The 14,219-nt window shown below is 38.2% G+C and overlaps 2 protein-coding genes across 3 annotated transcripts in view; one reads left to right on the forward strand and one right to left on the reverse strand.

Annotated features, from left to right (window-relative positions):
* vps13a (vacuolar protein sorting 13 homolog A) overlaps positions 1 to 1,554 on the forward strand; it is a 35,573-nt gene extending 34,019 nt beyond the window's left edge. For both annotated transcript variants that reach the window (XM_044025677.1, XM_044025678.1), the window contains one exon: positions 239 to 1,554. In XM_044025677.1, the coding sequence (XP_043881612.1) occupies positions 239 to 277 (39 nt within the window). In that variant the 3' untranslated portion in view covers positions 278 to 1,554. The remainder of the gene's footprint in view (positions 1 to 238) is intronic.
* Positions 1,555 to 1,811: 257 nt separating this feature from the next.
* gna14a (guanine nucleotide binding protein (G protein), alpha 14a) lies at positions 1,812 to 12,205 on the reverse strand. Its single transcript, XM_044025683.1, has 7 exons — positions 11,815 to 12,205; positions 5,015 to 5,199; positions 4,663 to 4,811; positions 3,695 to 3,823; positions 3,398 to 3,527; positions 3,162 to 3,315; positions 1,812 to 2,311 (listed from the first exon to the last, which is right to left on the reverse strand). Exons 1-7 carry the CDS (start codon positions 11,933 to 11,935, stop codon positions 2,121 to 2,123), a joined length of 1,059 nt encoding a protein of 352 aa, XP_043881618.1. The 5' UTR covers positions 11,936 to 12,205; the 3' UTR covers positions 1,812 to 2,120.
* Positions 12,206 to 14,219: the final 2,014 nt, after the last annotated feature.

The following is a 14,219-nucleotide window of genomic DNA, read 5'->3' on the forward strand; positions in this document are numbered from 1 at the left end:
CACTGATCGCAAGGAAATGGCGCTTTTCTGTCGCCCAATCAGCTGACTGTCGTGGGTCTAGCTGCACCCATATCGTACTGCACCATCACTCTGGTACCCCATAGGAGGGGTACAGAGAAATTGAACAGTGATTTTGTTACTATTCCTAGTGGAAACGCAAAAAATGCACACAAAACACACCAGTACAGTATGTCTCCCCTTTATTGATAATGTCACTTTGCTTCTTCTTTAACTTCAGTGGGTTCTTGCCAAATTGGAGGATGCAAGAGACACTTAACCCAAATACTGAATCGTCATCGAGGGGAAAAAAATAAATAAAACACGCGTTTGTGAAAAAGAAAGGACAACGTCATGGATGCCAGCTGCAGTAAAAACCCCAAGAACAAACAAACAAACATATACACACATACACAAACACAGTCCGTCTGTGTGTGTGTCAGTGCCTTTTGTTCTTTACCGCATGCTTGTTTTGTTTACCTCCACGTGTGAGCAAGTGCAAAATATCATACGCAAGATGATGTCTGTTGAATGTTGTGTGTGTTGGGGGTGCGAGTGTCTAAGTGTGCATGCTAACAAATGAACAGCTGACCTTTTTCCTACATCGACGTACCACAGAATGAATGGAAACCGATCATGTTTCACTCGTTTCACTTCCGATCATGTTTCACTTTTTTTGCACACAATGTGATAGATGTTTAAAGTTTTATTCTATTTAAATTGATTCTTAGTCCTGGGTTTTCACATTACGTCATCTTGTAAAATCTGTTTTGAATCTAAAATGCTGGTGAAATTAAAAGAATTTTTTTTTCATAGTTTGGCTCGTCATGCTCTGTCAAACGCACATTAAGTCAATGTCAGTCAATTTCACTCAACATACATACACACATATATACATATATATATGTATATATGTATACATATATGTGTATGTTTTGAAGTATGTGTCAAAGTTAACGTTGCTAGGAAACAGCTTGAGTGATATTAAGCCCAAATAATAGTTGCCAAACATTTAAATTTACGATAATTTAAATATAGTATACATATAACATAATGTACACCATTACTTCTTTTGTTTGAAACTTGTCCATTGTTTTGTTCAGTGTGTGATTAGAGATGCATGCTATTTTTATACTTATACCTGTTCAACTACTGTACACTGGGCTTACTATATATATATATATATATATCTACATGTATATATATATATTCCCACTTAATAGTCTGTTTAATGGCGTTGCAGATTGTAATTTAAGGTTTTTATGTTTTTATACCACACATATGCAAAGTGAACAACTGTATGTTGAAGAATAACCCAGAGGAAAGTGTGTCCAAAGGAAACGAATGCTAATAATCCTAAATTAATCTTGACTTTGATGCTTATTTTAATGGTTTGCTTTTAGTTGTTGGGGTGCTTAAATGGTTTAATACAAGTAAATATCTCTTGTTGCCATGTTGTCATTTCTGGACTTGAGGAGGGAAATATTCACTGCAGTGGCTTAACACTTTTTTCTTGCCCTTTTGAAAAGAATAAATAAATAAAATATGTGTTTCATACTTCAGTGCTTTTTTTTCCTTTATTTATTGTGCAGAGAATCTCAAATATGCAAATCAAACGCTATACATACACAGTTTCTTACTGAAAAACGACACAAGATATATATAATTTCCAGTTTTTCTAAGCAACAACTCCAGACTATTTACATCTAAACTATGATGAGCTCCTCAGTGGCTGCTGATGTTCCTGAGTAAACATGACGATCGCAGGCAAAGACGGTGGTGGTTCAGTGTTGGAAGGGAAAAAAAACCAAAACTTTTATAGACCATATTTAATCACATGTCTTAAGGGAAGTCATACCAACTGTCACACTGTAAAAAAATAGTCCACACTTCAAGTTTCCACTAACGTTCATATTCTCATCTCTACAGAAAAGTATAATTAATGTTTATGTGTGTTAAACATCGTCATATCATCTTCAGCTGGATGTGCACAGGTGCATAAGATCTCAAAAAAACATTTCAGCCTAAAATGTCTTTAACTTATCTAGGCTTAACTTATTTAGGCTCTCATCATGTCATTCTTCATTACTCCTGTAGCTTTTTTCATTTCCTTCTCCTTCCTTTCACACCAGATTGAACTCCTTCAGGTTGTGTCTGAGGATGGTGTCTTTGACGGCCACAAAAACAAAGCGGATGTTTTCTGTGTCTGTGGCGCAGGTGAAGTGATTGTACAACGTCTTGTCCTTGTCCGGGTTTTGTTCTTGGTACATTTTGAGGATGAATTCTTGAGCTGCTCCAGGATCCTGCTGAGGTCCTGCAATTCACAGGTAAAAGAAGATATTTCTCTGTGACGTTGTGCAGATTTTTCCCTGAATATACATTTTCAGTGTGAGGAACATCCATCTGTCCATGTGTTTATGTGAGTGACTAAGACAATAATTTGGTTTTCTTAATGTCACACAAACACGTTAGTCCAACTCAAATCAAGCCAGTCTTAGTCGTACCAACATACCTGGATAATGCTATGATTCATAGTCCGATTACTCCTGCATGTATACACTTTGTTTTTCTGTCACATAAAGGACAACAGGTCAGCTAATAGAGAGATGCAGCACCACCTACGGAGGCGGAGTCAGATGTACATGGCCAATAAATCCATTTTCTCCTCTGCATGTAAACTCGGACTCAGCAAGTTGTCCATTTGCCTGTCTTAGTTGGACTCATTACATTATTACATTACATGTCATTTAGCAGACGCTTTTATCCAAAGCGACTTACAAAAGTGCATTTAAACATTTGGGTACATATAAGAGCTAGAAGTAAGTAAGAGCTTCAAGTAGAACAAACAATGAAGTGATAGTCATAAGTGCGATGTACAAGTTTTTTTTTTGTTTTTTTTTTGTCGTCTTAGTCGAGGTAGAGTCGGAAGAAATGTGTTTTTAGTCGGCGTCGGAAGATGTGGAGGCTTTCAGCTGTCCGGATGTCGATGGGGAGGTCGTTCCACCATTTGGGAGCGAGGACAGTGAACAGTCTCGAGTTCTGCGAGTGCCTCTGCGATCCTCTCAGTGAGGGGGCAGCGAGCCGGTTTGTCGATGCAGAGCGGACTCCGGCCGTAGCTCGATTAAAATGTGCGCGTAAACGTGAAGAAGAAAAACATAACAAACCTGTGAATTCAGGGAAGTATGTGGATAAGTGAGAGTACACGATCTTCTCTTTGAGAATGTCGGTCTTGTTCAGGAACAGTATGACAGACGAGCGCTGGAACCACGGGTAAGTGATGATGGTTTTGAACAGAGCCTTGCTCTCCTCCATACGGTTCTGAAACAAGAGTTTTAACAAATAAATCAAAAACACACATGACACATGTAAATGTAACGGGGATCAAAGTTTGAACTCTCACCTCGTTGTCGCACTCAGCCAGGACCTGGTCGTACTCACTGAGCGCCACCAGGAAGATAATGGAGGTGACGTTCTCAAAGCAGTGGATCCACTTCCTCCGCTCTGACCTTTGACCCCCAACATCCACCATCCTGACATAATGATAATAATAATAATAATAATAATAATAATAACAATACTAATAGTAATAATACATTTTACAAAGTGCTTGACAGTCAAATCAAACCTAATCAAATGAATTGAAAAACAAGTCACGTGTGATGCTATAATTCCATCTTGAAACGGTGCAGAGTCTCACCTGAAAATGACGTTCTCCATGTCAAACGGATATTCGATGATTCCTGTGGTCGGCACTCGCACTCTGAGGATGTCCTGAAGGTCGGGCATGTAAGACGGCTGTGAGATTCTCTCCAGGTCGGTGAGATAGCTGAAAAGATCATTGGAAATTGTTGGTTTTCATGAGCACTGATGTCACACTTTTTGCCTGCAATCATTGCACATACACATAAGGGAGGTGAAAAGGAAAGACTTATTACAAATTACACAAATACAACGTTTGGAAATCTTATAATTCACTATCAGCAGATACTCACTGTTTTATACTCATTACAGTGTCTCTACATTTGTTAAATACAGAATAAATAAATAAATCGCTACTTTCTTTTAATTCTTAAGAAAAAGGTTTTTATTTACTTCATCATGCTGTTTAGTCAGTGTTTTTTGTGTACATTTTTTGTTCAAGTTATAAATCACACTGGTTGCAAAAATGCAACCACAATGCAACCACAATGCAAATTGTATTTATTTTTCCTTTAGTAGAAATTGTTTTTGGTTTTTTTAAAGTGTACAAACAACTGATTGTATGAATTGTCTGCTGGGTCAGATCTCCAGAGCCCGCCATTTTGGAGCATCATGATTGTACAGTAGCTAACAGTGACAAACTAAACAGCTTTTGTGTTTTGATGCTAATTAAAGGCCACATAGGTTCTCATCTGCATGTTCGAGAGGTTTCCCTGCTGCAACGCACCTGATTCAAATGCTCATCAGCAAGCTCTGCAGAAGCCTGATAACGAGCCATTTATCTGAATCAGGTGTGCTGGAGCACAGCAACACCTAAAACATGGAGGGCAGTCAGTGGCTCCCTGAGGACCAGGATTGAGAAACTCCTGTCCGAGAGTGAGGTGAGGTGAGGGGTATTCAGCTACAAGTCATCCAAAAGAACGTTTCTGAGCAATAACAACAAAAAGCTGTTTGATTGATGCTCACTATTTGGTGGAGTCAGACAGCTGGTACTCCCTGCGTCGGTCGTAGCACTCCTGTATTCCTGCATCGCTCCACAGACTCTTGATGGCCATGGCGTGATCCAGCTGCTCCACTTTGTCCACCTCCACATCCAGGACTGAGTTTGCATTGTTCTGAGAACATGGACGGACACCAAGAACAAAGAAGACATGGGAACATGTTCACCCTGATGATCTGGGTCTATTTCGACTAACTTTGACACATTACAACTATTATGCAAGTGAGTTATACATTTGTACGCTTGTTTGTTTTTTTTCCTTACATTTCATTTTTTGTTAAAAAATGTTTCTTTTTTAATTTCAGTTTCTGTCCATACCTTATTCTGGGGATCGGAGAAAGAAATATCGAGAGGCTCCATGGCTCGGATCATCGCCTGCATGGACGTGTAAATGTTCTGGTAAACCAGTTTGATGTAGCTTCTCTTGTCTTCAGCTGAGTATCCTCCTCCATGTATAATTCTCATTTGTTTGATGAAGGTGCTCTTCCCACTTTCTCCAGTACCTAAAATACAAAACCATCTTTTTTAATGTGTGTGTAATGTGACACCATCAGACCGTCAGGTCATGCTGATGAATGTGGTTTGTCAGTACTTGTTTTTTGTCAAGCAGCGTATCATATACATGGTTATGATTATGGTGTCTTAATCTGGAAATATTTTAAAGCGTAAAAGCACAGTATTCTAAGATATACGTACATGAAACATAAATACCATATTTTTGGAACATTATTTCACTTTTAACAACCATATAAAGTCACTTCAGTGCGGTTCAACGTGGAGGTAATCAATACATTGAATCATATATATCATATGGTGAGATTTCTGCCCTTCTACTGAGGTTAAAGCCAATCTAGCATGCTGCATTGTACTGGTATGAATGGGGGGTTGAAGTGATGAATATAAGCTTCTAATGGACTGTTTGAATGTTTAGAAGATTTAATTCAGGCCTCTTCATAAAATTCTGCGAATCAGGTGTGCTGGAGCAGGAGAAACATCCAAACCAGTGTTTCTCAATCCTGGTCCTCTGGGAGCCACTGGTTTTAGATGTTTCCCCGCTCTGACACACCTGACTCAAATGGTCAGTTGTCATCGAGCGAGCAAAAGAGACCCATTCATTTGAATTGGGTGTGTTGGAGCAGGTAACATCTAAAACATGCAGGGGAGTGGGTGCACAGAACCAGGACTGAGAAACACTGGATCAGAAAGAAGTTGAATGTAGTGAAATACCGCGGTATGAACAGAGGAAGACGTGATACAGCACAACCACATATTAATTACTTGAATAGGGGTAGTATTTTTGAAAAATTGGTTTTCCCAACCTCAGTTTCTGTTAATATCTGTGTCACTACCAGTGACACTTGGTCCGACCCTTGAAACTGCAACGCTAATTCCGCACGTTTTAGACCCACTTGTAGGGGGGCGGGACCTCATTCCCAGAATGTAAACAGTGTCCGCCATCTTTGCTAACAGTTAAGCTAACAGGACACAGGGTGGGCACGTAACAAAGAAAAGAAAAGAATGAAGATATTTATCAACTCATGGGAAACTGAGGTTGGGAAGCACTATTTTTCAAAAATACTAGCCCTATTCTAGAAATACAAAACTAAATGCAAATCGGTGAAATATTCCTTTACGACTGGTTCACGCTGGACCACTGCACCAGAGGCTACACGGGTACTCTGTCCCTTTAAGAGCACCTTTCTACTGCTGCTACCACAACTCTGACATTTGCTTTTAACTACTGTGACTGTGTCATTCATTCATTGTCTCTGCTTTATCCTCCACATGAGGGTTGTAGAGTTAATCCCAGCAGAGTGAAACCACTACTTGGTCGTGTGGCCCCCTCTTGAATCCGTTTTTTATTTATTTTTTTTTAAATTATTGTTCAGGTGTGTTGTAGAAGGGCAACACTTGGAATTTGGAAACACTGCTATAGCGATGGCACCACGTGAGATCATTTTTATTGTAATTATGTGAGTAAAATAAGTCAAATGAATAAATGCATACACTGGTAACCGCTTTATTACATCGCTCACATGTTTGTGTGCAGCTTGTTACTAAGAGTCAAGCCACGAAAACAAACGATTGCCGTGACAACTCCAGGGATGAGCAGGCAAAGCTGAACCATTCAAATGTATATTTGACTTTCAAAAGGACGTCTGCGTGCTGCCAGTAAAAGACCCCACCTGAGAGCAAACACCTTCGAATGACATCATATTTCAGTAGGTGAGGATGGAAGGAGATTGTAAACTTGTTTACTGAACTAAAAAAAAAATAAAACGGATTCCAAAACCTCACAGTATCCTTGGCTACGTGGAAACAGGCCAGTGCAGTGAGCGGTTCATGTTTCGCTGTTTTGAAACAAAATGGGGCACGACCACATGACACCACCAAAATAATAACTAGTATTTTATACTCCAATGCGAGGACAATATGTGTGTATTTCTGTTTAAAATCGGTACAGAAATAAAAGAATCAAAACTGGAACACCTTTTAACTGCAGCCTTTGTGAGTTTCTAGTTGCATTTCAAAAAGCAGTTTCTGGTTTTGATGAAATAAATAATTGAGCCCTGGTTTGGACACATACTGGCTCTTTCAAATGATAACACACACAGGTTCCTATTGAAGCTCCCAATTTTCAGTTTCAGATCACATGATAGTGAATGTATTTGTTTACCAAATGTGTTAACGGTCCTGAATATTGGAAGTTGTCATATTTTTTTGTGGGGGGTGTGTATCTTTGTGATGATCCAAAAAAAAGAAGGCTGGTCCTCACATTCTGTCAGGGTTAAGACCTGGTTTTAGGGTTAGAATTGGGTTTATGTTATGGATATCTTTTGTGAGGACCAAAACATTTATAAACCATAAGGAGTGAGGACATTTTGGCTGGTTTGTCACCAAACCAGAAGGACTAAGAAATGTCTTTAAATCAATTTTAAAGGACAGAAGTGTTCTTTTAGTGGATGTAGCGGCTCTAACTGAGATCTAATTAGTGACCCGTTTGTTCGTGTTGTGGTGGTGGTTTTTTGTCTTTACTAATTTGTCTGACTAGGTCTCTCTTGAGAAAGTGATTTTTATCTCAATGAGACTTTTCTGCACATGCACAAATGTGTGTTCAAGTTGAGTTTAAAGGATGTTTTGCATGGCATCATGAATAAGGCTTAGACAAATCCTTTGCATTTGAATGCACCTTGTTTACAAGTCAAGTTTCTTGGAGATGGTTTGAACAAGACAGACGCACACGTAAATACTCCTGACGGGAGGCAAATCATGACTTTAGGGTTAGGGTTACTGGCACGTTTGCAGTGTTTTTGTGAACATGGTACCATCATCACCACTCAATTATTGTGAATTGATTGATGAAAAATGTCTCCTTATACATGTGTATAACATGGAGCTAGTAAAGATACTAAAATCAATAAACATTAACCTTCTATTTATCCAACATCTGTGAGTTAACCGCACTAAATATTATGATAAAATTAGACATGATATTAAACATTAGATTTTCTGATAGTGTTTTGATTGTGTAGGAGGAATGATAATAATAATAATATCATACTCAAACCCCGTAATGACTAAGCAAAAACACAATGCAGTATAATATTTTGAATCTATTTTGATTTGTACTTTGAAGTATGATTATTGTCGTTTCTTGCTGTTGACTCCTTTTTATATATTTTATATTGGGAAGAATTCTTTGTTCAAACTTTTCTATTACTTTGCTGAATGAATACCAAATCAAACTGCAGAACAATTTCACTTCATGGCAGAAGAAATAAAATAAAATGTACCCTTGTAGTTGCAATATTGTACATGTCCTGCCCTTACCCACTGGAGGAGAGTGGTAACATGAACTAATTAACCTAACTACAGTCACTGTATATAGTCATACTTTATATAACAACTACATACATCATGATTTATATTAGCCAAATATAGTCGTCTGTGACAGCTGTGATGCAAATATGTCATAGTGTATTTATTTATTTATTTCTTTTTCTCAATATTAACTGATATTTGCAGGTGAACTAAATGGCTTTTGTGTGCTGTAGAGAAGCACGTGTAATGTACAGTATGTCATGTTTAAGGTTTAACTGAAGTGACCAAAAGAGACAAAATAGAAATGGGTCATTCTTTCTGCTTCAGTGCCACTCGTCCTCTCTGGAGATGTGACTGTGGTCATGATAATGAAACTTGCTGAGAACTGAGAGTCACTGATTAGACAATTAAGAAAACCCCAAGATATTTAACATTGTAATATCATAATGGTTGAGTACGTTTCCAAGTCCATTTCTTTCAAAGCTGTAGTCCCCGGTGCACTTATCTTGTCTTAAAATGAGGTTATATAATATTTTTCAAATTTGCTCCTTTGTTGCATTGAGCGTTATTTGCATAATTTGTAATTCACATACCCAGTCTAGACAGTAATACAAACATGTTATATATCTGTTCTGGGTCTCTTTCTTCAGCCGTTACCTCACCGCCTCTTTTCCCTTTCCCTCCCTCCTTTCTGTCCCCCATTTTTACTTTCCCCAACCGGTCGAGGCAGATGCCACACATCGTTGAGTCTGGTTCTGTCAGATTTCTTCCTGTGTTAAAAGGGAGGTTTTTTCCCCCCCCATGATGCCTAGTGTTTGCTCATTGTGTGAATTGTTGGGTTTCTCCTCTCTCTATAAGACCTACAGTATATAGTATGCCGTGATTATTTGGCACGATAGAAATAAAATGTAATTAAATTGAATCTTCATCCTCCATTGTATAAAGCACTTCAGTTTAATAATAAAATACTGTGGCGTGTGATTTTGTTCTGACATGTTACACCTGTCACACAGTTCTTACAGTAACTGTAATCCTGGGCGGCAGCATTCACTCTCCTAGAATCCACAGTCAAATGTTTATTATCCATCATCCACAATGCATTGGCCAAAGTAGCAGACAGTGGGCTGAGAAACAGTGTTTCCAAACAAATTATATGGGATGTGGAACACCACTCCAGGCAGCCACCTGACACTCGTCTGGTTTGCCATATAGCCCCTTCCAAGAGAAGCAGAGGCGGCAAAGCTATGGCCCATATCCAGCTCAGATTTGCATGATTTTTTGCATGTGGCGCGCCTGCAGCAGTGAGTCATGTCTGTCAGACACACCACTGACCTCGGCCTTGACAGGGACTCGGGCGCCTGACGTGCTGCCACACTGCTGCAGTATAATGTGTGCTTCCACCACAGACCTGATGTAACTCTTGTCAGCAGTCATTTTACTATTTAATGGCATGTGACCTGTAATAAATTCCAATACAAATTTATTTCTATAACACATTTATAAACAACCCAGTTGACCAACATCACATAAATACATAAAACACATAGATGGGATATGAAACAATGTAAACTAAAAGTAGTATAAAAAAATACCACATGGTTTCATACATGGTCAGGTTCTGCGAAAGGAGTCAAAATTCTGACTTTAATCTCATTTCAAAAAATCTCATTGGCCCTATGGGGGGGCGACTTACTGTTGCCTCCATCAGTAAGTTCAAATATGTTTTTGTGATTTAAAAATTCTTTGTTTGGGCTTACATAAGTCATTCAAACTTTCCAGCAGTTAGACCAGGGACTCATGTGTCCCCATGAGTGGGACTTCTATGGACTTTGGTGCAGTTGAGTGAGTCGTTGCCCAGAAAAGGCTACCTGCAAGATAAACTAGTTCATATAAAGTATATAATAGACATTGGAGGCTTCAGCTGATGTAGATTTTGCATTTTTTGTTCAGTTGCTGAAATGAGGTTTTCCTTGTGCCCCTGCTGGCAGCCATGTTTTCAGAGAGCAATGAGCCTCTTTGTCTCTGGCTGGTTCTCAGTACAGGGACATCCACACAGCTAGTCATGCAACAAACCAAACTGTCCCTTTAATGCAGCGCTCTTAAATAATTGCCAAAATGAAGCAGCAGCAGCAGGTGCCACTGAAAATGGAAATGGTTTACGAATTGGATGAGTGATTCACACCCTGGAAATGATTTGTTCGCTCACTTCCTCCTGTTGTAACTGCTGGAGTTTGTCCCGATAAAGTAACACAAAACTCTGGAGAGAGAATTTAACTGTGAACTGTAAAAACGTCTGTGTTGCTGCTGTCAGAGGCCACACTTTTGTTTTTCTGTGCTCACTCAGACTGGAGAGGAAAAGATATCAAAGAACGATTTCGGGTTAAACAGACAAATCTGTCTTTCCTTATGTGGCATAAGTCAAATTCAGTAAGGATTAAAATTTTATATATACATATTTAAATACAGTGTGTAAAAGTCAATAGCACAAGAGTGAACTGGAGTGCAGATAAATGTGCACAAAGTTTATGCCACATCCGCAGCCAAGAAAGAGGGATGAGGAGAAAGGAAATGACGAGAAGAGACAGATAAACTTCTGCATCCTCCTCACACTCCTCACGTCTGTCAGATATTTTAAACCATTACCCCTTTTGCACCAAATGATATTAATTGTTTTTGGAGGTCACATAACATAACTCATGTTAGTAAGGTAACCGTTTTTGAACACCTTCTTACTCACTGTGTATGATTATAGGTTTCTTTATTATTTCCTGTTATGTACTCCTAACTTTATACTATGGTTACCCCCTCTCTTTTTTTTATCATTTGCTTATTTCCTTTTTATTTGAGTTTTTTATTATTATTTTTTTACTTTCTCTTGTAGCTATCTTACTTTCTTATCAATAGTAGTGATTATTCATGTTTTTTTCTTTTTGTTAGTATGAGGTTCAGATTTTCTGTACATTTCCAATAAAACAATAACATTAAACCATAGATCATAGCAGGAATTATAACCATCATGTCTCCTTGTCTGTTAAAATAACAGATATAATTCAATAAGAATAATGTTGCTGCTGCCATGACACCTGTGTGTCGAGGTGTGGTCACTCAGGAAGCAGCAGGAAGGTAAAATAACTGCATGTGTTATCGACCAAAATATCAAAATCATTCAATGAATGAACATAAAAAGGTCAATTTATGACATGTGTCATTCATTCAAACTGACTTTGCAGACGTGTTTTCACTTCGTGGAAATGTGCGTGACCAATGATGTTGTGGTCCATCCATTCATCACTCACCCAGCAGCAGCAGCTTCAGCTCCCGGCGTGAGTCCTTCTTGTCTCTGCGCAGCTGCTTCTCAATCTCCTCGTTGATCCTCTGGTTCTCTTTCTCCTCCGCCGACACGCAGCATCCAGCCATCACTCAAAACTTCAATCCTTAATCCTTAAAAAAGTCTTTTAAATAGTCTTTTAAAAAGTCTGTCTTTTCAAAAACCAGACCAGTCCTCTGTGTGTCACACAGTTCACTAATTCAGAAAGAAAAAGAGCCAAATCATTTTAAAATGTCTCTTTTTATCCCCCCTCCCTTTTTAATCCAATTTGTTTCAAGAGGATCCTTTTAGAGACTCTACAGAAGTTTGGAGCTGAAGCCAGTTTACTTGTTGACTTCACTTTGTTGAATTGATCTATTAATAGTCGCCTTCACTAATAGAGGCGGCTCACGAGGGCGGGGCAACAGTTTGCAAATTGAAAAAGGACGAAATGGGAAGTTCAAGGTGATTAGTATTAATATCATTATGTCAAACAGCGACATCCAGTGTTTGAAATGACTACTGCAATCCCAATTCAAAACAGAATGTGAGGCTGAAACACGGAGCTGCACTTATTATATCACCGTCAGTGTGCCTTTTTAAATATTTTTTAACCTTTTGAGCATTTCTTTTCGTTAAAAGAAAAAACAAATTGAATTGAGCATGTTTTTTCGGAAATGTCAATCAATTTGTTTTTTCTTATATATATATATATATATATACATTCTTCTCTCCAAACATACTGCATGAAAAACAGCAGCACAATAATTTCAAATATCACATGTATAGTAAACATTTTTTTTATATATAATTTGTGTTCTTATCAGTTGTTTTGTTACTATAATCAAATTACTCTAACACAAATATTGCATGGACAGTCGCTGCTTGGTGGATCAGATGCTTTGTAAACAAAGATTTTCTCTATAAGAAGCAGAACAGTGCAAATAAAAACAGCGGGGACACAAGTGACAAAGTAATGCTGTCTAAAAAGTGGTCATTGTCACTGAAACTATAATCTAGCTTCACATTTACACCATTTTAACATCCAGTAATTTGTGATGTTGACGTTTTTCCAATTTTTCCCTTTTCATCCTGCTGTTAAGTGTTGTTTTTCTAGTCAAATATTCATTGATTTCAAGTGCACTGAACTAGACTGGAAATTGGTTGCTGCCTGCCAAAGTCAACTATCATTGTAAGGTTTTGATGGCTGGTTGCCTGCCAACATGGCTGCCAGACTCCAAACCAGACTGCCAAATATGGCAGAAACACTGTGCAGGTGCTGGTTTTATGGCATGGAGTTTAAACTTTAGACACGTATCTGACATCACACCTAATTAAATGTGCACAGAATAATAAAGATGCCACAGGTGCCTTACATGAGACTTCAGTGGCAACACACGTTTAATAAGGCAATGTGTGCATGTTTTGTTTTCTCTTCATAAGGTTTTGTTATGATTCATCTCAAAATAACACTGTGCATTTAAATGAAATGGTGGCAGTTAAAGCAGCAGTGTGTGAGTTGGTGACTTCTCTTGCTGTTCTCTTCCTGTTTGGTCTTCATGTTCAGAAATGATCTTGGATTATTTGTACGCTATGTTAAACAAAAATGATCATTGTGTATACAGTGGCACTACAGGGAGGACAAGAAGCAAATATCCCAAACTTATGAATAACCAGTGTTTTCAGTCGTACTCGAGCCTGTTCGCCACACTTTACCAGGTGTCTTAAAATAAAGCAAATCACTTCCTGTGTGCAGCATGGGGATGTCGTCAGGTGACATGACATCTAAACCCCGTTATACTGAAAAACACAGATAATGGCATCATCAGTTTTTATTTAAAGAAATACTTCACTGATTTGCATTTAGCTTTGTATCACTTGAATAAGGGTAGCATTTTTGTAAAATTGTGTTTCCCAACCTCAGTTTCCCCTGAGTCGAGAAATATCTTCTTTCTTCTTTTTGTTACGTGCCCACCAGTTACTCTTGATCCGAGGCTTGAAACTGCAACGCTAATTCCGCACTTTTTAGACCCACTCGTAGGGGGACGGGACCTGAATTGTGTTGCTGTAGGTAGTGTTGGGAATAATACAATTTAGGGTAGATCAGGAAATATTTAAGTGAATCAATGCTTGAAATTAAATGTAAATGAAAAAATACTTTATGTGCTGTGGGTTTTTTTTTTACGGCAGTTAAAATGTTAATTAGCCCTGTAGATTGATTTCAGTCTGCACTTTTTCATAGAAAAGTAAATTGAACAAATCAGCTTGAGTAAAATACTGGATTATCTATCAATCTGATGAAAAATAAACTGATGTTGGATAATTAAAGAAAAACAGTAAAAGCACCAAAAATACAAACTCAATTTAAAAAAAAAAGGAAACAAAAATATAACA

The sequence above is a fragment of the Solea senegalensis genome, linkage group LG5 (assembly GCF_019176455.1).
Source record: "Solea senegalensis isolate Sse05_10M linkage group LG5, IFAPA_SoseM_1, whole genome shotgun sequence".
NCBI classification, from domain to species: Eukaryota; Metazoa; Chordata; class Actinopteri; order Pleuronectiformes; family Soleidae; genus Solea; species Solea senegalensis.

Excerpts from the sequence above, each read along its gene's own strand:
- gna14a (XM_044025683.1), bottom strand. The coding sequence starts at position 11,935 with ATGGCTGGATGCTGCGTGTCGGCGGAGGAGAAAGAGAACCAGAGGATC. Across the intron at positions 5,200-11,814 it reads GCTGAAGCTGCTGCTGCTGG|GTACTGGAGAAAGTGGGAAG; the intron begins GTGAGTGATGAA and ends TTTGTATTTTAG. Across the intron at positions 3,316-3,397 it reads TGGCTGAGTGCGACAACGAG|AACCGTATGGAGGAGAGCAA; the intron begins GTGAGAGTTCAA and ends CTCTTGTTTCAG.